The sequence below is a fragment of the Engystomops pustulosus genome, chromosome 1 (genome assembly GCF_040894005.1).
Source record: "Engystomops pustulosus chromosome 1, aEngPut4.maternal, whole genome shotgun sequence".
Lineage (NCBI taxonomy): Eukaryota > Metazoa > Chordata > Amphibia > Anura > Leptodactylidae > Engystomops > Engystomops pustulosus.
Genome location: NC_092411.1, coordinates 257,381,543 through 257,404,394, shown reverse-complemented (window position 1 = coordinate 257,404,394; position 22,852 = coordinate 257,381,543). Strand labels below are relative to the sequence as shown.

The 22,852-nt window shown below is 42.4% G+C and overlaps 1 protein-coding gene across 3 annotated transcripts in view; it reads right to left on the bottom strand.

Moving 5' to 3' along the window:
• The window catches only part of ARAP2 (ArfGAP with RhoGAP domain, ankyrin repeat and PH domain 2), a 171,035-nt gene that overhangs the window by 71,836 nt on the left and 76,347 nt on the right, over positions 1-22,852 (bottom strand). For all 3 annotated transcript variants that reach the window (XM_072125916.1, XM_072125929.1, XM_072125925.1), the window contains 3 exons: positions 20,415-20,589; positions 19,960-20,082; positions 17,092-17,236 (listed from right to left, as the gene is read on the bottom strand). In XM_072125916.1, the coding sequence (XP_071982017.1) occupies positions 17,092-17,236; positions 19,960-20,082; positions 20,415-20,589 (443 nt within the window). The remainder of the gene's footprint in view (positions 1-17,091; positions 17,237-19,959; positions 20,083-20,414; positions 20,590-22,852) is intronic.

Genomic DNA, 22,852 nt, shown 5'->3' with positions numbered 1-22,852 from the left:
GGGCTTATTTTGTGCGTAAAAAATTTTACTTTCCCGTTATGTTATTTATTTTAACATGCCGTGTACTGCGAAGCTGAAAAAAAATTCCAAATGTGGAAAAATTGAAAAAAAACGCACGTGCGTCACGTTCTTTATACAGGTTTTATTGTGTTTTAATACATTTTCAAAAATTAAACGAATGTGTACAAAAAAGAAAAAAAAAATTTTGCCATCTTCTGACACCAATAACTTTTTCATACTTTGGCGCACGGAGGTAGTTGAACAAGGAGTTTTATCATATAAGGGACTTCTGGATGGAGGACTCTCTACGGTCAGTGGAATATTTTCGGGAATTGCATTCACTCCCACCCGCAGAAGAACACGGCTATTGCCAGCTTTGGAGCTTTCTCTTGGCCTGGAACGCTAGACATGAAAACATCTCTAAACTGACCCTGTTAGAATATCTCTAAGGCGTTTGGGGGTACAATATTGGTAATATATACACACATTGTAACTCCCCCAGGTAAATTACCATACATTCTGGAATAGGAGGAGGATTTGGGAGTGGAACTGGAACTACCTAAATGGAGAGACTTGGGCATTCCACAACTAGGTTATACATCATTACTTCCTTGGTAGAGGCAAGTTACAAGGTACTTATGCAGTGGTGCATGGTCCCAACTACATTACTCCAAATTGCTTGCTTTACAGATGGGCTTTGCTTCTGTAGTTGTGGTGATGAGGGCATGCTTTTCCACATGTGGTGGACCTATCCAATGGTGGCAGCCTTCTGGTCTGAAGTATGGGATATGATTCACAATCTGTTGGAGATGGTAGTAACACGGGTGCCACTAGACCAGAGATTCCTCAGGCTAAACACAAGTTCATAGATTTTGTCTGACGTTGGGAATCTCCATTGCACAAGCATCTAAAAGCACAACAATACCCATGGCATAAGTCAGAGAGAAAATTAACTGGATCATTGTCAATGATCAAGTAGCTTAGTGGTGGATACAGTACAACAGTTCAATTCTCTGTGAGGACCCTGGAGATCATCTATTTCGGGGGTCACTAGTATCTATATTGAGTTGCTCATTTAATGGGTTGGCGTCAATTGTTTTGTGTTTCTGGACAGATGTAGCAGAATCCACATCTAATTCCCTTGACCCCATTTTTCCTTTCCCCCTCTTCCCTTTACCCCTTCCTTCGTCTCACTGTCTTAAGTGTATTCAACTATGTCTTATTGTCTCTGTTGTGTGGAGCCTATAAATTTGTCTCCTGTTTTTTGTATGCTTATTCACAATGATGCTATCCTTTATTAGCCTGTCAAGTCCACTGGTTGCATTCCTTAATTTCTGAAGATGTTTTGGAAGTTGTTTATACTTTTACTAGGGAACAATGTAAAATAATCATGGTAATCGGTGTGCTTACCGGGGGATCTGATCCCTCCTGATGCAGCCCCAGGGTCCAGTGTGAGCCTGAGGCTGCTGGCTGTCGGCTGTAAGTAACTGAGCATGTGCATTGAGCATGCTTACATTGTACAAAGTGTATTGCAGTGTAAGGGCTTGAACAAGTGACAGGATGAATGCTTGTTCAAGCCCAAGTCTGGAAAATGTAAAAAATGTTAAAAAAAAGTAAAAATCATTTTATGATAATTAAATAAAATCAAAGTCCCCTAATTAGCCCAATTACTTATAAAAATCCAAATAAAATATATAAAACACAAAAACACACAAAAAAGTACATATTTGGTATCACCGCGTCTGTAACAATCTGTACAATAAATCTAAAACAATACTGAACCTGCTCTGTGAGCGATGTAATAAAAACTACAATTTTTAATTAAATACGCTCACAAAAAAATATTCTAAAAAGTGATCAAAAAAAGGTATGTGCCCTAATTTGATACGACTGAAAAGAATAACTCTTTTTGCAAAAAAATAAGCCTTTAACTAGATGTGATTTTCTCCAATATTGGTTTTGCTCAGTAAAATTGAGCAAAGATAAGAAAAACTATTTAACTGAGGTATCATTGTAATTGCAGTGAACCAGGCAATACAGATAAAATGTTATGTTTAAATATGGCAGGCGGGAATAGTTAATAAAATCTCATGAATAAGCTATAGACCCCCAAAATAAATTATCTACACATTGTATCTCACCTCGCAAATAATAAGCCCTCATATGTACGCATCAACAAAGAAATTAAAATTTTATAGCCTATACAATGTTACAATACAAATCTGCTGTGAATGGCGCTGCTTTCATTCCATACCCGGCCATCTGCCCATACAGCAGATTACAACAACATATGGGGTATCAGTACACTCGGGAGAAATTGGGCATCAAAATTTGCAGAGCATTTTATTCATTATGAAGTCAGGAATTTTGGGCCTAAATGAATGTATTTTCCAAAAAATTTCAAAAGTTTCTAAATTGCACTTCCATTTTTTTTAACCCATGTAAAACACTTAAAGGGTTAATAGACTTTATAGAAGTTGTTTTACATACATTGAGGGGTGTGGTTTCTATAGTGGGGTATTTTATGGGCTTTTACTATCATTTAGTCAGTTCAAAGTGACTTGAAAGCAAGGTTGTCCCTCAAAATGTGAGTTTTGACGATTTTCATGAAAATTTGAAAAATTGCACCTAAAGTTCTAAGCCTCATAACATCCTAGAAAAAGGTGAGGATGGATAAAATATCATTCCAACATAAAGCAGACATTCCGGAAATGTTAGTTGTCTAGCTTTTGGGGTAGTTTAACTATCTGCCTGGAAAGCAGAACATTTCAAACTGTGAAAATTAATAATTTTGATAAAATTTGGCAAATTGTAACTTTTTTTCAGAATGAAACGCAAGACTTATCACTTAAATTTTACAAATATCATTAAGTACAATGTGTCTTGAGAAAACAATCTCAAAATCACCTCAATATCACCAGAGTTGGTGATAAGGGGTTAAAGAAATCAAGGAGTGGCTGGTCCAATTACGACAACAAATAATTGAGTTTTCAGATTTGTTTACATATTTTTTACTGCAATAGGTTTAGCTGAAATTTAAGGAACATTTGAAGCTCCGTCAGCCGAAAAAAGTGCAAAAAATTCATTCTTGCCTAAAATTTGATATCTATAGAACCACAATGGACTTCCATTACAAAGTCTTTCATAAGAACACTTATAAATACCATGCAATTTCTTTTGTTATCCTCTTAGGTGGAATGTTTATTTTTTATACTGTATGTGGGCAAGTTAAGTTATAACCATTATGTCAACACCCGTGGGCAGTCACGTAGCTTTCATAGAGTTTTGATTTGTTTTCTGTCAAGTAACGCAGTAGCAGGCACCTATTTATTACCTCAAAGGACTATTTTAATTAAGAATTTTGCAAAGTCGCAAGTTTTTTTAAAGCAATATAAAAATTGGTTGCAAAATGTAGATGGTCACTGTGGATCACAGTGCTGTTTACATGGAAGGGATTGATCTTTTCATAATTTATAGAGCTGCATATTGTTAGCTGATGGTATGCTCTTGTCAATCAATATCCCGCTTTCATATCCAAAACAATTGACGCCTCAACTGGGACTAATTTTAATTAAAGGAAATATGTCATCAGAAAATATTTTATGTTTTCTGCTACTCACAATGTCTACACAGGGTCAGAAGAGTCAACAAATTATTGAGTCTTGTAATTTTATTATGTGTCACAATTCCTTTGTACAGAACTGTGGAGGTCTGGATATGACAGTGAGTCCCTCATTAATCACTGTTTTAATGGAATTTTCCACAAAAAAATTAACTATTGTGATTGTGAACTATTTAAATGTATTATTTTTTAAATGTGTTTTTTTAGCTGAATTTTCCATGTCACAATCAAAATATAAAGACAATTCTTAATCCTGAAATTCTCATTCTGGTCACCAAACCTAATAATAGGTTTACACTACATTATTATTTATAAGGAAGACAGACTGGATTGAATTAGAAGTTGGAAAACCTGTTACTTATAAAAGTTAATATAATATAACTGGTCTAGATGGATACAACCTGTTTTTAGACATCTTGTTTTGCAAGCTATTAGTGGTTATTTGTATTTTACATATTTATGACATTGATTTATGGCATATGTTGCACTTTTTGGAGCATGTCATGAGATAGATTTATACATTGTGTAAGGTAGTGTTGTGTGTATATTGCACAGTACCTGTGAAAGCAGGAAAGAAGCATGGGCCCTGAGCTTTCTTTAAAATCTGAAAGTGCCTTCTTGCTGACCTTTTGATGGTCCATAAACTTCACAGTATTGAAAACTTACAGACAGAAGACAGACAAGAAGTCAACATCTAACAAACCAAGCTGGTGGTGAGGTACAAAATTGTAAGACAAAAGAGCAGTCAAGGCACAGTTCACAAAGTCAGCATCACATTTCAGAAGATCACAAGGGAGCCAGTAAGAACAGGCACACATTTATTAAACTGACAGATAGATTGACTGTATGCCACCCCTGCAGACGACTGCAGTCCCTCGTTCTAATTGGCACCTGAGACAAACCCCACCACAGGGAGGCTGTTGATCTGATACTCAAGTAAATTGTGCCAAATTTATTAAATTCTTGACAAATTTTTTGGTGTACATCTCTAAGCCAACCCGGCCTCCCTCAACACATCCCATTAAATGCAACCATTTCCCTTTAAATAAAATTGTTGAGGTTTAAGATGAAAACATGTTGAAATAACAGATAGGAGTGTACTGTAAATCCCTGTGATCAAATGAGTATGTGAAAACTGTTTCTCCTACTGTAATTTAGATGATGCAGTTCTACATAAAGAGGTTTCATCCACAGATTTAAATGAATATGAAAAATGCTTTTCCATACAATAGGACTTCTAATATTTGTGCATAACAATGGTGTCTCCTCAGGGATGTTAATGGTACAAAATGCCACTGTGCCTGTGTGTACTGTAATTTCTTAAAATTACAGTTTCACCACACTTGATTTTATGGGAATACAATAAAAGTTTAGTGGTGATATTAATGTCACTATTTATTGATATAATAAAAAACCTTTTAAACAATACAATAAAGTTGAGTTAAAGGTTATGAAACAGAAAGGGAAAAAACCCCATGTGGAAAAGTAAATTATAGTAATAAACACTGGATTTACATGTATTGTTGTACAGACACATTTTTCAGTTGCTGCAATGCAACACGAATCATTCAAATGATCCGGTTTGTGTCCCTAAAATTTACGATTAGGCTCTCAGATGTAATTGGACAGGTAGAGCTATTGGTGAACATTTACTTACAGGGTCACTGAAGTTCACTGAAAGTACATTGGCCAACTATAATGCACCGTGTCGGTGATTCACTAAGATGGTACTCCCGAAGTCATGAATGTGCCGCTTTCCTGTTCAGGTCCGACAGAGTTCACCCTGTTTTCAGTGATGGTGCATCTAAGTGCTTGGGCTTGCGATACAATTTGAAAGTTAAATATGGCGCTCGGTCCGAATCAGTCAGACTATCTGACGGCACATTCCTAATTTGTGTTGCATGAAAGCCAGCGCAGCTGCACGGCCCTTAATAAATGACCCCCATTGCTTTACAACAACAATTGACATAGGATAACAATGGAATTATAAATCCCTGAACATTGTTCACAAATAGTTTTCTATTATATACTTAGTGTTCCTGTTTCGGAACACATATTTAATTCTTGTCTTGGCTTTTCTTTCTTTTTGGCAGCTTTTCATAGTGCTTGAGCACTCTGGCAACTTTTTTTCCACATAAGGCAAACTCCCTTCAAAGTTAAGTTTTCTGTAACGTTCAACCAATTTCAAATTTGCAACTGTTTAAAAAAAGTCTTTAAAAAGTCACAGATTTTAGTCTAAATCCACGGTTACTTCCCACCAGGAATAGGGAAGTCACTACAGACCTAAACTCCTAAAATGCCACATGTATAAATAAGGGAAAAACACTGAGATACATCTGACCAGCAGAACTCCTCCCCCCAAAAAAATAAAGCAACAGCACAAAGTCAGAGTTATGACACATGTGCCTTATTGGAGATTTTTTACTACCTTTCTTCTAAATGGTAGAAGTATAAAGTTGCCGATTTTTGTACAGATAATTTTTTGCAACTTTTCCACATGTCCTAGTAGAGTAGACGGGGTCTATATTTTAGTGTTTATTCATATGCTGTGGGGAACCTAACTTATATTTGTCTTTTAGGCTCTGTCACAATTCCATTAATCATTTCAATAGTTTTTCTCTGTTGGAGACCACCAGAGCCAGAGGGATCTTACAGACCATAAAAAAGACAATGAATTCTTCATGTCTTGGCAAAAACATAACGCAGCATGCTTTACCATGATCGGGGTTCTAATAGAGTCTTCAATATAGATGGCAACAAATGGGAGACGATTTTCATCTAAATTTCAAGAGGTGGCATGCTTAAGATTTTTTTTAAAGATTTGAAAAAAAAAGAAGTTGATAACAATGTGTCCTCTTCATATAGCATATGATATAGCATATTAAAATAGGGAATATAAAAAATAGCATATCATATAAAATAGCATATTAAAATAGGAAATATAAAAAATAGCATAGCAAATAAAATAGGGAATTTAAAAGAACATTTCAAAGTTCTATTCACACTTCACTACAAGTTTTTTTGTATTAAAAATATATTTTTCTACATTATCACTCAACAAAATTTGACAGAAAAATAAGTTATTTTATTCTCATTTCCCCTCCCCCACCCAAGGCCATCATTAAATGAATTTTCTGTGCAAAAATCAGCCTGACAACCCAAAATTTATAAACTTTTAACATACCTGCCCAAAGTAATGAAATGACTGGTTGTAGAAAATGGTAAGGTTTTCACATACAATTATACCTACTGAAAAATTGTGTTGGTCTGCACTCAATGTGCTGCACATTTCAACATTAACTTTATTGTGTCACTATCAAAACAATTTATTCCAGAAGAGGTGTGCTGAAATCAAGTTATTGAAGCAGCTCGCGTTGACATGCGGCAGCAACATAATATCGAGAACAAGACGTGTTGGCGTTAAAGTAGCAGGTTTGGCTTGGAATATTTGAATTTATAATTTAAAGGGAGGAACAAATGATTGAAAAAATAAAAGGAAACATTTAGTAATCAGGGAGATTGTGTTCGGACTTGATGTATTTTATGCAGGAACATGTATATATGAATGAAGTCAACAAATTTGGGTATTCTTTTGGGTTTTACAGCAAATGAAATAGAATAATTTAGTACAAGAAAGGTGACCCTTTTATGATTAAAATCCTTAAAAAAGTCTTGATCTAATATGCTAAATAGACTGTCATCTAGAGCAGGTGTGCCTTGTTTCATACAGCTGACAATCTTCTCTAGATTGTCTATGTCTAAAAAACAATGGTCGTTGCCACAACCAAATAGGGTTAGTTTGTAAAGTTTTTCTATAGTCTAGATCATATAAGCACCCTTAAATGCAAATGCAGGGTGCCGATGCATTGTCATGACAAAGTTAATTCTACAGAAGGGTCCATGAGTAGGGATGAGTGATTCTTTCTGGTTCAGGTTTACCAAGTTCGTCAAACCCTATCCTGAAAGTCTCACCGGTGACTTGGTCATCGGTGCCGCCACCACTTGGGGCTGTTAACCTTTTTAAATGTCAGTGGGGGCATTTATATACTCGTGATACATGACCACTGCCATTTTTCTTTGGATTGTTGTTCTTGTGATGTCGTCGGTGATCAAGGATCCTAGGAAAAATGGCAGCTTGCTTTTAAAGGAAATCAACCAGTGTAACAAAGTTCAAAAAAACTACAGATACTCACTCCCGCTCCTTTTCATCTTAATCCCGGCGCTGCCCTCCACTAGTCTTGACACACCAGGATCACCTAGAAAATAAACTGTCTGGGGCTTAGGGCTGCTAATTATGCACACCCGGAACATTTCCCTCTCCCATGCTGGAAGAGGGAAGTGACGTCACGTGAGAGGGGTGAATTCACGCTTGTCCCTGTGCTTCGTATGGCTAATTATAAGATTCTTTTCTAGGTGATGAAGGTGTCAAGGTGTTTTTTTTACACTGGTTGATTTCCTTTAACACCAGCAAAGTCTGGCTTTGTGTGTGGGAAACTGAACTCCCAATGTTTGCCATGGACCTTGTCACCATGTCACCAGCATAAGTTTATCTGTAAGAAAAAGGTATTTACTCTTTACTTTTGCCCAGTTTCCTACACTGAAATACATTGACTTCTAATTGAAGTCAATACCAAGTAAAGACATAAGGCGTCCAGCTTTTCATGTTTTCAAGATTGTACTTATAAGATAGCAGTTATCTGGTGATATTTAATTTTCATACATAGGGAATAGAGATGAGCGAACACTAAAATGCTCGGGTACTCGTTATTCGAGACGAACTTTTCCCGATGCTCGAGTGCTCGTCTCGAATAACGAACCCCATTGAAGTCAATGGGAGACTCGAGCATTTTTCAAGGGGACCAAGGCTCTGCACAGGGAAGCTTGGCCAAACACCTGGGAACCTCAGAAAAGGATGGAAACACCACGGAAATGGACAGGAAACAGCAGGGGCAGCATGCATGGATGCCTCTGAGGCTGCTTAATCGCACCATTATGCCGAAATTATGGGCAACAGCATGGCCATGACAGAGTGACAGAATGAAGCTAGATAGCATGTAAAACATCCAATAATTGACCCTGACACTATAGGGGACGGCATGCAGAGGCAGAGGCAGCGGCAGCAGGCTAGAGAGTGGCATGGCGACATACCCTAATTGGACTCAGGCTTCAAACCAATGGGTGTCAGAGAGGAACCAAAGGAGGTGAGCAAGAAGCGCTCAAATAATATCGGTACATGATAAAAGTTTGCCAGTATATTTTGTGGATTACACAGCAGGGTGGCGACAAAGTTAACATGGAAGCCATGAAAACAACCCAAAATTCTGCCTGACACAGCTCGTTTGATAAGGGGACCATGTATGCTTACAGTTCATGCCAGTCGCTGCACTGGCTGCCAGTCTCCTTTCGAATACAGTTTAAAATAATAATAACCCTCATCCATAAAGCTCTGTATAATGCTGCACCCCCCTACCTCTCCTCTCTTATCTCAGTCTATCGCCCAACCCGTGCTCTTAGATCCGCCAGTGATCTTAGATTAACCTCTACCCTAGTGCGGACCTCCCACTCGCGTCTCCAAGACTTCTCTAGAGCTGCACCAATTCTATGGAATGCTCTGCCCTGGACTATCAGACTAATACCTAACCTCCAAAGTTTCAAACGTGCTCTTAAAACCCATTTCTTTAGGCAAGCCTATAACACTCATTAACTGCATGAAGTTTTAACTCTTCTACTAACCCGTCCTGTGTCGTCCTCCCATCTGTTATCCAGCAACCAACAGGCACCAGACTTCTCTGCAGTCCCATTCACCCTGGACCTGGTATATAAGATGACGGCTGAGTGGTTCAAGCGACAGCAATTCCATTTATTATATTTTGTTCTATTCCCTAAGAAGAATGGCTTGACCGTTAAATATTCTTTTACCTCGTGTTACCCCATCATCTTCATAAACCGTAAGCTCTGGCGAGCAGGGACCTCACTCCTGTTGTTCCATACAAATGTTGTGCTCTGTTACAATACATTTGTATTTGTTTCCTATGATTTGTAAAGCGCTACGGAATATGATGGCGCTATATAAATAAAGATTATTATTATTATTATTATGGAGGCAGTGAACTAGTAGTAGATTAAAGGTGCTGCAACTATGTTAGTTGGATCTTGGGATGGAGCTGGCGCTCTGCAGCCAGGCGAGCTTTTGCCAATCCAAGCCCCTGTCTCTAGGCTACTCCCCAAACAGCACTTCTAAGAACCTTTTGTATAAGATCAAGTGTAGTAGCGTTCTTATAAGTTTAGGATATGGCGGGTGAGGGGAATGTAAACAGATGCGCAAGAAGCGCTGAAATAATATCCCTAAATGGTAAAAGTTTGCAAGTATATTTTGTGGATTACACAGCAGGGTGGCGACAAAGTTAACAACTTTGATGTGGAATGCCCTGTAATAGCTCTTGGGCGGTGTGCCTTTTATCGCCTAGGCTCAGCAGTTTCAGCACCGTCTGCTGTCGCTTAGCGACGGCACTGCTGCTGTGCCTAGAGCTACCGACTGATGGCGCCATGCCCACGGATGGTAATTCGGAGGAGGAGGAGGTGGAGGAGGGGTGGGAGGAGGTATAGTAGGCCTTTGAGACCTGGACCGAGGTAGGCCCCGCAATTCTCTGCGTCGGCAGTATATGACCAGCCCCAGGGTCAGACTCGGTCCCAGCCTGCACCAAGTTAAGTGTAGTAGCGTTCTTATAAGTTTGGGATATGGCGGGTGAGGGGAATGTAAACAGATGCGCAAGAAGCGCATGATGCGCATGGAGCTGGCGCTCCGCTGCCAGGCGAGCTTTCGCCAATTCAAGCCCCTGTCTCTAGGCTACTCCCCAAACAGCACTTCTAAGAACCTTTTGTATAAGATCAAGTGTAGTAGCGTTCTTATAAGTTTAGGATATGCCGGGTGAGGGGAATGTAAACAGATGCGCAAGAAGCGCATGATGCGCATGGAGCTGGCGCTCCGCTGCCAGGCGAGCTTTCGCCAATTCAAGCCCCTGTCTCTAGGCTACTCCCCAAACAGCACTTCTAAGAACCTTTTGTATAAGATCAAGTGTAGTAGCGTTCTTATAAGTTTAGGATATGCCGGGTGAGGGGAATGTAAACAGATGCGCAAGAAGCGCATGATGCGCATGGAGCTGGCGCTCCGCTGCCAGGCGAGCTTTCGCCAATTCAAGCCCCTGTCTCTAGGCTACTCCCCAAACAGCACTTCTAAGAACCTTTTGTATAAGATCAAGTGTAGTAGCGTTCTTATAAGTTTAGGATATGCCGGGTGAGGGGAATGTAAACAGATGCGCAAGAAGCGCTGAAATAATATCCCTAAATGGTAAAAGTTTGCCAGTATATTTTGTGGATAACACAGCAGGGTGGCGACAAAGTTAACAACTTTGATGTGGAATCCATGAAAACAACCCAAATTTCTGCCTGACACACCTCGTTTGATAAAGGGACGATGTATGGAGGCAGCTATATGGACGACTTTTGGAGGTAGCAATGGAGACAACGTGTGGAGGCTGCTATGGAGACAATTTAATTTGGATAGTGCCTGTATGTGGCAGTCCCAAACATTTTTCAAACCAGAGGAGCAGGTAGGTGGCCCTCCAGTAAAATGGAATAGATTGAGTGCCTGTATGTGGCAGTCCCAAAAATGTTTCAAACCAGAGGAGCAGGTAGGTGGCCCTGCAGTAAAATGGAATAGATTGAGTGCCTGTATGTGGCAGTCCCAAAAATTTTTCAAACCAGAGGAGCAGGTAGGTGGCCCTCCAGTAAAATGGAATAGATTGAGTGCCTGTATGTGGCAGTCCCAAAAATGTTTCAAACCAGAGGAGCAGGTAGGTGGCCCTGCAGTAAAATGGAATAGATTGAGTGCCTGTATGTGGCAGTCCCAAAAATGTTTCAAACCAGAGGAGCAGGTAGGTGGCCCTGCAGTAAAATGGAATAGATTGAGTGCCTGTATGTGGCAGTCCCAAAAATTTTTCAAACCAGAGGAGCAGGTAGGTGGCCCTCCAGTAAAATGGAATAGATTGAGTGCCTGTATGTGGCAGTCCCAAAAATGTTTCAAACCAGAGGAGCAGGTAGGTGGCCCTGCAGTAAAATGGAATAGATTGAGTGCCTGTATGTGGCACTCACAAAAATTGTTTCAAACAGAGGACCGGGTAGGTGGCCCTCCAGAAAAATTAAATGCATGAAGTACTATAGCAAGAGCCAGTGGGCCCTGTCAAAAAATAGCCATTTTCCTCTGCTTTACTGTACAAAGAGGAGGAGAAGGAGGAAAATGAGGAGGAGGAGGAGTGGATCAATTATTCAGGTTGAGCTTCCTTCACCTGGTGGAGATTGGAAATTCTGAGAAATCCAGCCTTTATTCATTTTAATAAGCGTCAGCCTGTCAGCGCTGTCAGTCGACAGGCGTGTACGCTTATCGGTGATGATGCCACCAGCTGCACTGAAAACCCGCTCGGACAAGACGCTAGCGGCAGGGCAGGCAAGAACCTCCAAGGCGTACAGCGCCAGTTCGTGCCACATGTCCAGCTTTGAAACCCAGTAGTTGTAGGGAGCTGTGTGATCATTTAGGACGATGGTATGGTCAGCTACGTACTCCCTCACCATCTTTCTGTAAAGATCAGCCCTACTCTGCCGAGACTGGGGACAGGTGACAGTGTCTTGCTGGGGTGACATAAAGCTGGCAAAAGCCTTGTAAAGCGTACCCTTGCCAGTGCTGGACAAGCTGCCTGCTCGCCTACTCTCCCTCGCTACTTGTCCCGCAGAACTACGCACTCTGCCGCTAGCGCTGTCAGAAGGGAAATACTGTTTCAGCTTGTGCACCAGGGCCTGCTGGTATTCATGCATTCTCACACTCCTTTCCTCTGCAGGGATGAGAGTGGAAAGATTTTGCTTGTACCGTGGGTCCAGGAGAGTGAACACCCAGTAATCGGTGCTGGAATAAATTCTTTGAACGCGAGGGTCACGGGATAGGCAGCCTAGCATGAAATCTGCCATATGCGCCAGAGTACCAACGCGTAAGAATTCACTCCCCTCACTGGCCTGACTGTCCATTTCCTCCTCCAACTCCTCCAACTCCTCTTCTTCTGCCCATACACGCTGAACAGTAAAGGACTCAACAATGGTCCCCTCTTGTGTCTCACCAACATTCTCCTCCTCTTCCTCCTCATCCTCCTCCACCTCCACCTCCTCCGATATGCGCTGAGAAACAGACCTGAGGGTGCTTTGGCTATCAACAAGGGAATATTCTTCCCCTGTCTCTTGTGACGAGCGCAAAGCTTCCGACTTCATGCTGACCAGAGAGTTTTTCAACAGGCCAAGCAGCGGGATGGTGAGGCTGATGATGGCGGCATCGCCACTGACCATCTGTGTTGACTCCTCAAAGTTACTCAGCACCTGACAGATATCAGACATCCACGTCCACTCCTCATTGTAGACTTGAGGAAGCTGACTGACCTGACTACCAGTTCTGGTGGAAGTTGACATCTGGCAGTCTACAATCGCTCTGCGCTGCTGGTAAACTCTGGATAACATGGTCAGTGTTGAATTCCACCTCGTGGGCACGTCGCACAACAGTCGGTGAGCGGGCAGTTGGAGGCGGCGCTGCGCTGCCCTGAGAGTGGCAGCATCTGGGCTGGACTTCCTGAAATGCGCACAGATGCGGCGCACCTTCGTGAGCAAATCAGACAGATTGGGGTATGTCTTGAGGAAACGCTGAACTATCAGATTTAACACATGGGCCAGGCATGGCACATGTGTCAGTCTGCCGAGTTGCAGAGCCGCCACCAGGTTACGGCCGTTGTCACACACAACCATTCCCGGCTTGAGGTTCAGCGGTGCCAGCCACAGATCAGTCTGCGCCGTGATGCCCTGTAATAGCTCTTGGGCGGTGTGCCTTTTGTCGCCTAGGCTCAGCAGTTTGAGCACCGCCTGCTGTCGCTTAGCGACGGCACTGCTGCTGTGCCTAGAGCTACCGACTGATGGCGCCGTGCCCACGGATGGTAGTTCGGAGGAGGAGGTGGAGGAGGGGTGGGAGGAGGAGGAGGCATAGTAGGCCTGAAACACCTGGACCGAGGTAGGCCCCGCAATCCTCGGCGTCGGCAGTATATGAGCAGCCCCAGTGTCAGACTCGGTCCCAGCCTCCACCAAGTTAACCCAATGTGCCGTCAGCGATATATAGTGGCCCTGCCCGGCAGCACTCGTCCACGTGTCCGTGGTCAGGTGGACCTTGTCAGAAACGGCGTTGGTCAGGGCACGGATGATGTTGTCTGACACGTGCTGGTGCAGGGCTGGGACGGCACATCGGGAAAAGTAGTGGCGGCTGGGGACCGAATACCGAGGGGCGGCCGCCGCCATGAGGTTGCGAAAGGCCTCGGTCTCTACTAGCCTATAGGGCAGCATCTCCAGGCTAAGCAATCTGGAGATGTGCACATTAAGGGCTTGGGCGTGCGGGTGGGTTGCACTATATTTGCGTTTCCGCTCCAGCGTCTGGGGTATGGAGAGCTGAACGCTGGTGGATGCTGTGGAGGATCGTGGAGGCGACGATGGGGTTTTTGTGGCAGGGTCCTGGGCAGGGGGCTGACTAGCAGCTGACACAGGGGAAGGAGCAGTGGTGTGCACGGCCGGAGGTGAACGGGCTTGTTGCCACTGAGTGGGGTGTTTAGCATTCATATGCCTGCGCATACTGGTGGTAGTTAAGCTAGTAGTGGTGGAACCCCTGCTGAGCCTGGTTTGGCAAATGTTGCACACCACAGTCCGTCGGTCATCCGGTGTTTCCTTAAAGAACCTCCAGACTTCTGAAGATCTAGCCCTCGCCGCAGGAGCCCTCGCCACGGGAGCTTCACTAGTTGACACATTTGGCGCTGATGCACCAGCTCTGGCCCTGCCTCTCCGTCTGGCCCCACCACTGCCTCTTCCAACCTGTTCTGGTCGAGGACTCTCCTCCGTCTCAGAAGCACTGTGTTCACCCGGCCTCTCAACCCAGCTTGGGTCTGTCACCTCATCATCCTCCGATCCCTCAGTCTGCTCCCCCCTCGGACTTCCTGCCCTGACAACAACTTCCCCACTGTCTGACAACCGTGTCTCCTCATCGTCGGACACCTCTTTACACACTTCCACTACGTCAAGAAGGTCATCATCACCCACAGACTGTGACTGTTGGAAAACCTGGGCATCGGAAAATTGCTCAGCAGCAACCGGACAAGTGGTTTGTGACTGTGGGAAGGGTCCAGAAAACAGTTCCTCAGAGTATGCCGGTTCAAATGCCAAATTTTCCTGGGAGGGGGCAGACTGGGGGGGAGGAGGCTGAGGTGCAGGAGCTGGAGGAGTGGCGATTTCGGTGACATGGGTGGACTGCGTGGAAGACTGACTGGTGGTGGACAAATTGCTCGAAGCATTGTCAGCAATCCACGACATCACCTGTTCGCACTGTTCTGGCCTCAACAGTGCTCTACCACGAGTCCCAGTAACTTCAGACATGAACCTAGGGAGTGTAGCTCTGCGGCGTTCCCCTGCTCCCTCATCAGCAGGTGGTGTCTCACCCCGCCCAGGACCACGGCCTCTGACCCCTGCAGTAGTTGGACGCCCACGTCCCCGCCCTCGTCCTCTACCCCTAGCCCTCGGGTTAAACATTTTTAAAATGAGAGTTATAACTTTATTTTTTTTTTTACTTTTTTTTGTTTTTTTTGTGTTTTTTTTTTTTTTTTGTGTTTTTTGTTTTTTTTTGAGTTTTTAAAACCAAACAATGCTATCCTATTGCTATGGCTATTTTCTAGCCAAGTATCAAAGCACACTACTATGCCAGATGAGATGACACTGAGTTAGTGCCTAATTGAAATCCAACCCCTACTAAATTTTCCCACTTCGGTCTTTGCTATGGATATGTGCGTCACTAAGCGCAGAACACAGCGGTCGCAAGTCTCACTACAAATTGCTCAGAATTGGCTAGTACATGCACTGCAGAAAGTACAGCCACCAGCAGATCAACCAGAAATCAAATATATAGAACGCTACTGTATGCGTAAGTAAGCTCTTTGTATTCTCCTATGGCTATTTTCTAGCCAAGTATCAAAGCACACTACTATGCCAGATGAGATGACACTGAGTTAGTGCCTAATTGAAATCCAACCCCTACTAAATTTTCCCACTTCGGTCTTTGCTATGGATATGTGCGTCACTAAGCGCAGAACACAGCGGTCGCAAGTCTCACTACAAATTGCTCAGAATTGGCTAGTACATGCACTGCAGAAAGTACAGCCACCAGCAGATCAACCAGAAATCAAATATATAGAACGCTACTGTATGCGTAAGTAAGCTCTTTGTATTCTCCTATGGCTATTTTCTAGCCAAGTATCAAAGCACACTACTATGCCAGATGAGATGACACTGAGTTAGTGCCTAATTGAAATCCAACCCCTACTAAATTTTCCCACTTCGGTCTTTGCTATGGATATGTGTGCCACTAAGAGCTAAACACAACGGTAGCAAGTCCCCCTGCTAATTCCTCACAAAATGGTACTAGATGCAAATTAAAATAAAAAAAGTAGAACGTTATTGTAGCCCTAAGAAGGGCTGTTGGGTTCTTTGAGAATCACTCCTGCCTAACAGTAAGCTAATAGAACACCCTAACGCTTTCCCTGACCAGCAGCAGCTCTCTCCCTAGCGGCATCCAGACACAGAATGATCCGAGCAGCGCGGGCAGCGGCTAGTCTATCCCAGGGTCACCTGATCTGGCCAGCCAACCACTGCTATCGACGTGTAAGGGTACCACGTCATGCTGGGTGGAGTGCAGAGTCTCCTGGCTTGTGATTGGCTCTGTTTCTGGCCGCCAAAAAGCAAAACGGCGGGAGCTGCCATTTTCTCGAGCGGGCGAAGTATTCGTCCGAGCAACGAGCAGTTTCGAGTACCCTAATGCTCGACCGAGCATCAAGCTCGGACGAGCATGTTCGCTCATCTCTAATAGGGAAACATGGAAAAAAATTCTGTCCCAAAGAATATTAGATATATTTATTAAAAAATTATAATAATTTACTGATTTAATATTACTTGTAATATTGATTTTTAAGATTTCCTTAGCCTGACACAGTTTTTTTTAACTGTAGCCTTAAACTGTAGCTCCACACATGGTTTGTGCTGGTTTTGCAGCTCATCCGTCTAGAAATTAATGGAATTTAGTTGCAATACCACACCCTACACATGGTCAGGAGAGGAGCTGTTTCGGGAAGAAAGCAGCCATGTCTTTCAATTGCCAGAAAACCCCTTTAAAGTAAATCGTCCATTCAGATTCTTTGTTAAGGCGACTTTTCCTGACCCTTCTTATACTCTCCTCCTGAGATACAGGATATACGGTATTTATAGCTGACAAATTTGATACATTTTAAATTGAACTGATGTAAAAAACGAAATTTCTGTAGATAGATTAACAATGAAAAATTGATCCCTGTGCATACCTTGCATTAAGCATAAACTCTTCTGAATGGACTTCCAAACACACAGCTTCACTTAAATCAATAAATCCTTCTGGAACAGAATGATTTTCATCTTCGTAATAGCTTAGGAGACTGCTTTCTATGGTACACCACCATTTTTTCATTTCTAAATTGACAGAAATTCAAAATACAATATGTTTTCTTTTATTAAAAAGTATCATAGTGTTTTTGTTTTTCAAACATCTTGTATATTTACCAAAGTGTAATTTTCTGTATTCTGTAGTCTATAAAAAATCAAGTACATACCCTCATTTTCTCCTGCCTGAAATACTGCAACATATTTTTTTTCTGCACCACCCGGAGGAAAGACTGTATGCAAATGAACCTGAGGGGCTCCAGCTCGAGCCCCTCAGGCTCATTTGCATATGGCCCTTCATGCTGGTGGTAGATGCCCTCGAGCTGGAGCCCCTCAGGCTCATTTGCATATGACCCTTCATGCTGGTGGTAGATGCCCTCTAATTCTGCTTTACTAAACTGAGCAGTGTGTACGTATGACACATACATGCTGGAATACAATAGCACTATAATGCATTAATTGGTAACAATAATGGTAGTGACTCTAAAAACTTAGATGCCATTGGCAATTGCATCCCTGGAGCCTAAGCTATGCTCAGTGGTTAGCATTACAGCCTTGCAGTGGTGGGGTCCTGAGTTCAAGTCCCAGGCTCAACATCTGCAAAGAGTTTGTATGTTCTCTCCGTGTTTGTGTGGGTTTCCTCTGAGTCCTCTGGTTTCCTCCCACACTCCAAAACATACTGGTAGGTTGATTAGATTGTGAGCACCATTGGGGACAGGGATACAGAGATGGGTAAAAAATAATTTATTATTATTCCTTTTAAGGCTGGTTTATATGAGCAAAATGGAATTGAAGTCTGCATTACAAGACAAGATTTTCTAAGCATTTTAAACTTTATTAATAATATGTCCTTTATTATAGCACACACAGATTATGCAGCGCTGCACAGAGTTTGCCAAATTGTCACAATTTGTCTGAAAACTGGAGCAGCAGGTTGCAACAAAATTTTGATGTATTTTATGCAAAGCCAAATAATACATATTGGTGTACAGAATACATCGGGTCATTTACTAAGGGCCCGAATCACGTTTTTACGTTGCGTTACCCGAATGTTACTATTTTGCGCCTATTTTCCCTTAATTGCCCCAGGATTTTGGCGCACGTCGGATTCGGAGAAACCACCGTATTAAAAAAAAAATTGTGTTGCTTGACACGCACTTACCTACACCCGGCCTGGCTTGGTGAACTTCAGTAAACTCCGACGGAATTAAGCGCAGCAGCAACTCCTAGTGGACATCAGGGGAACTACCTTAGTGAATCGCCGGAAGACCTGAATCCTCCACAGAGAACGCGCCGCTGGATCGCAAATGGACCGGGTAAGTAAATCTGCCCCACAGTCTTGAACTATAACAGATTTCTTTATCCACAGGGGGAGGGACCCCCAACAGTCATGAGAAAGGACCTCTGCAGTTCACAGGGTCCCGTTCTCACAAATTGATTCCGTTGGCAGGTTGAACGTTCATCCTGCTCCTTTATTTAATAATATGGAAGAACCAGAAGTTGCAGAGCACAATTCTCAGCTATCTCTGGCTTTCCAATAGATAATAAGTGAAAGTTATGGAGATGGTACAGAGCTGTGCTCAGCAATTCCCGACCCTGCCATAACATTGATTGGAGCACCAGGACACATGCTTGAACCTTCCACTTCATTCACTTAGTGGGTAGTGTTATTATAATTATGGGAGATACCAGCAGAGACTTTGCACTGTCTAACTTTTATCTTCTATGCAATTTTTTTTAAATGATGGTGTCAAAACTCACTGAATGGGCAAGTGCACTTGCTGCACAGTTATGGGCTTGTGAACCACAGCTTGAGGCTGTCTGTGATTGACAGTCTTTTCTGTAAACTTAGTACTGTAAGTGTGAGCCAATCCAATCAGATACCAGGGAAGCATCCAGGTACTCCATAAATATTTAATACTCATTGCATTCAGGATTCGTTATACTGGTCTCCTACTACTTGTAGTGCTGTTGCCCAGTCAGCTTCCTGGGCAGCGTCCAAGAACTCTTTAAATATCTATTTCTCAGTTCACCCAGGGCTGTATGTAGTGCTATTGTAGTGCTGGTGACCCTTGTTTTGTTTTCTCCCTCTCTCTTTCATTTTTCCTATGTTGTAAGCACTATTAATAGTGAACGTCTACCTGTTGCTGCCTATGGTTTAGTGCAAGGTCTGGCAATCAGCTTAGGGCCTGCACCTCTTTTACTCAGATGGTTAGAAGAATGAAATAAAACCTAATCTTAACAATATGGGGGGTCATTTACTAAGGGCCCGATTCGCGTTTTCCCAACGTGTTACCCGAATATTTGCGATTTGCGCCGATTTCCCCTGAATTGACCCGGGATTTTGGCGCATGCGATCGGATTGTGGTGCATCGGCGATGGCATGCACGTGACGGAAATCGGGGACGTGGCTGAACGAAAACCCGACGGATTCGGAAAAACTGCCGCATTGCACTTACCTTCACTCAGCCGGGCGTGGTGTATTCCAGTGCGTTCCAGGGAACTTCAGCGCAGCAGCGCCACCTGGTGGACGTCGGAGGAACTGCTTTAATAAATCCCGTCCGGACCCGAATCCAGCGCAGAGAACGCGCCGCTGGATCGCGAATGGACCGGGTAAGTAAATCTGCCCCATTATTTATAATTTTAGTACAGTTTTATGTTGTGACTTATAACATTATTAGATTTGTATATTAATAAAGACATATTCTTCCTGTTCCTCTGTATTATCATATACACAAGATGATACATTTTACCTTCTTTTATTTTTCGGTTAGCTGACATCTTTGAAGAGCTTGAAGATGCTTTATACAAGAATCCACAATAGGACATATTTGGATTGCTTCCATTGTCCAGAAGATCATAGGATGATTTGTAATCTAAAAAGTAAAAAGCTGCATTGGTTTTCTGTTTTAAAATACACCTGGATACAGCTAATGATTTTGTAACAGATCTGATTATATCCTTTGCTTATTAGATTCATGTTGTACCTTATTTATATTTAATCATTTGTAAAAGTTTTTTAAATGTTACATTTAACAAGAAAGTTAAAAGAAAAGTAACTAAAAGAATAGTTGAATTTATTTACAAGACTCCCTCTACATTGGTCCTGCTAGACTACATCTATGTCAGCCTCATTAATCATTAATTATTGAAGGGTGAAACAAAAAATTATTTATTTTAACCCACATGAAGGTGTGAAACTGTATACCTGAGAATTTGTTGTGGTGTAGAAATTCCATCTGTAAGCGTTGCCCGGCCCTTTTTGCTAGAAGGTAGGGAGTGCTATCAAGAGCATCCCCAGTAGTGCACATAACATCAGCCCCACTAAACACTAACGTCATGGTTTCCAGTATGTCAGGTTTAGTCACTGCACTGCACAAAGCCTACAACAATAACACATATGACAGAAACATAATAATATGGCATATTTCATAATAAAAGAAAGTTGGAGCTTTATTTAAAAAACAATAAGACAGCCACAAGAGGGACACAGAGCCAATAGCTTAATGCTTTACATCCCTGGATTTACACAGCAATGAACAGCTACACAGGGGTACGGCTCGTTATATCACAGGGAGTAGTCAGAGCTGTGTGATACTAACGAACCATGCACCTGTGTGACATCACATGACTAGGGACTGTTTTTTTAACTCCTCTCGGACCACCCTCTGACTTTAGACGTCACTGCAGTTTTCAACCGCTCCCACGCTAGTCCCAGGAATAGGACACGGTTTATTCTCTCCTTATTATCGGTCTGAAGGAGCACGATGCATAGAGGAACAGAGCCAGCTCTATAGACTCTGCGGTCACTTAACTGCTGGGTCTTAATTAGACCCAGTCCAGCTCTGATCACAATCCCCAGTCAAAAGTGGTGGTTTTCCTCTGTTAATGGGGCTCTTAGGCCCCTACCACACTAGCGAGTGTGATGCGATGAACTCGCATCACACTCGCAACGCAAGCTGCCAGGAACGCACGGCCCGAACGCTGCACCGCGGGAGTGAACTCAGCATGTCAGTTCACTCCCGCGGTGCAGGGTTCGGGCCGTGCGGTCCCAGCAGCTTGCGTTGCGAGTGTGATGCGAGTTCATCGCATCACACTCGCTAGTGTGGAAGGGGCCTTATAGATGCCTCAGTTACAGGGGAAAACTTGTAAAACATAAAGAACAAAGTAAAAGAAAAAAAGCAAAGAAAAAAATGTTCTGGGATACACAAAATATTAATAAATATTCATAAAAAAACCAATGACATTTCCCCACTGAATAAAACACTGCCATAGTCGCCTCGTTTGCCAAAGACTATACATATTATATATCAAAACAACCAAATCTAAATTAATTAAAAATGTTAATTTTGAATTCATTTGAAAATTGTAAAAATACCATAAATTACGGAAAAAAAACCCTACTTTTTTCCACTTTTAACCCCAGATAATAATAAAAATTAAAGAAAAATTTAACTTTTATAACTTTTTTACTAGCTCTATGTGTCCCGAAAAAAAACACAGCAAAAAATTTTAAGTTAGCATGCAAAAAAAAAAAAAGTTCAGTCACTAGAGCCTTTTCAGGTATCGTCACTAAGGGGTTAAGGACAGGAAGCAAACAATGAAGCTACCTATACAAGGACTGTAAAGAATTGATACAGGAAGTATATTGGAAAATTGTAATTTTCATTACATACTGTATACAATATCAATCATTTGTTGAAAATGGACTATCCCTTTGATGAGCGTTGAAGTTAGTTGAAGTTTTCTATTAGAAAACATTGGGGAGAGGGGCATTCAACATGGCTTGTTTTGGCATAAAAGCCATGAAAGAGTCACAATTCCTGGCGCATGTCTTTTTCCCCAACTTACTCTACTCCCATATCAAGTGGGCAGGCAGGGGTGCGGAATGGCTCATGTAATGTCAGAGATAACCTGTGCTTGCACGTTAGGGCACATTTACTAAACACAGTGCAAACTGCACCCCTGTATAGTGTGCAAGGAGCGCCAGATTCCGGATTGCTGGCACTCGTTCTTCATTAATCTGGTGCTCCCTGCTCAGTTCCAACAGAGTGCACAACTTTTTGTGGTGCACCTTTAACATGGGCCATGCAATACACTTCTGTTGGATATTGTATAAAGAATAGTCTGCAACACAAAAGTGTTGTGTGTAACACAAATAAATACCTGTGCAAGCAGTTTGCACTAGAAAGAATGTGCAAAGTTTGACAGAAAACTGGCTCACAACCCTTAGTAAATCTGCCCCATTAACCACTTCCGGATTCCTGAAGCCGAGTCTTTTAGTCTAACAGGCGCTATATATGGGGTGGAGGGAACATGAAGAGCTTGCATATACCCCCTTCCCTGGTATACATGGTTTGAAATAAATTTATTGAAATGAAAGCTGAGCTCTGATTGGTTGCCATGGACAACTAGACCAGTTATACTCTAAGACACTTCTGATAAATCTCCCCCATGAGTGTATCTGCACAATGGCCATTCCGCTATGTACCTATACATGTCTAATGAGTATAGCCACCTTTATGCTATGTGTACAGGCAACGTAGATAGATAAAGAAAATGTAATGCAATGTGGATCCTCAGTAATGGACTGTACGCTGCCTCTCTTCTCCTCTCATGCAGTAACGTTCAGCGTACTTCCATTAT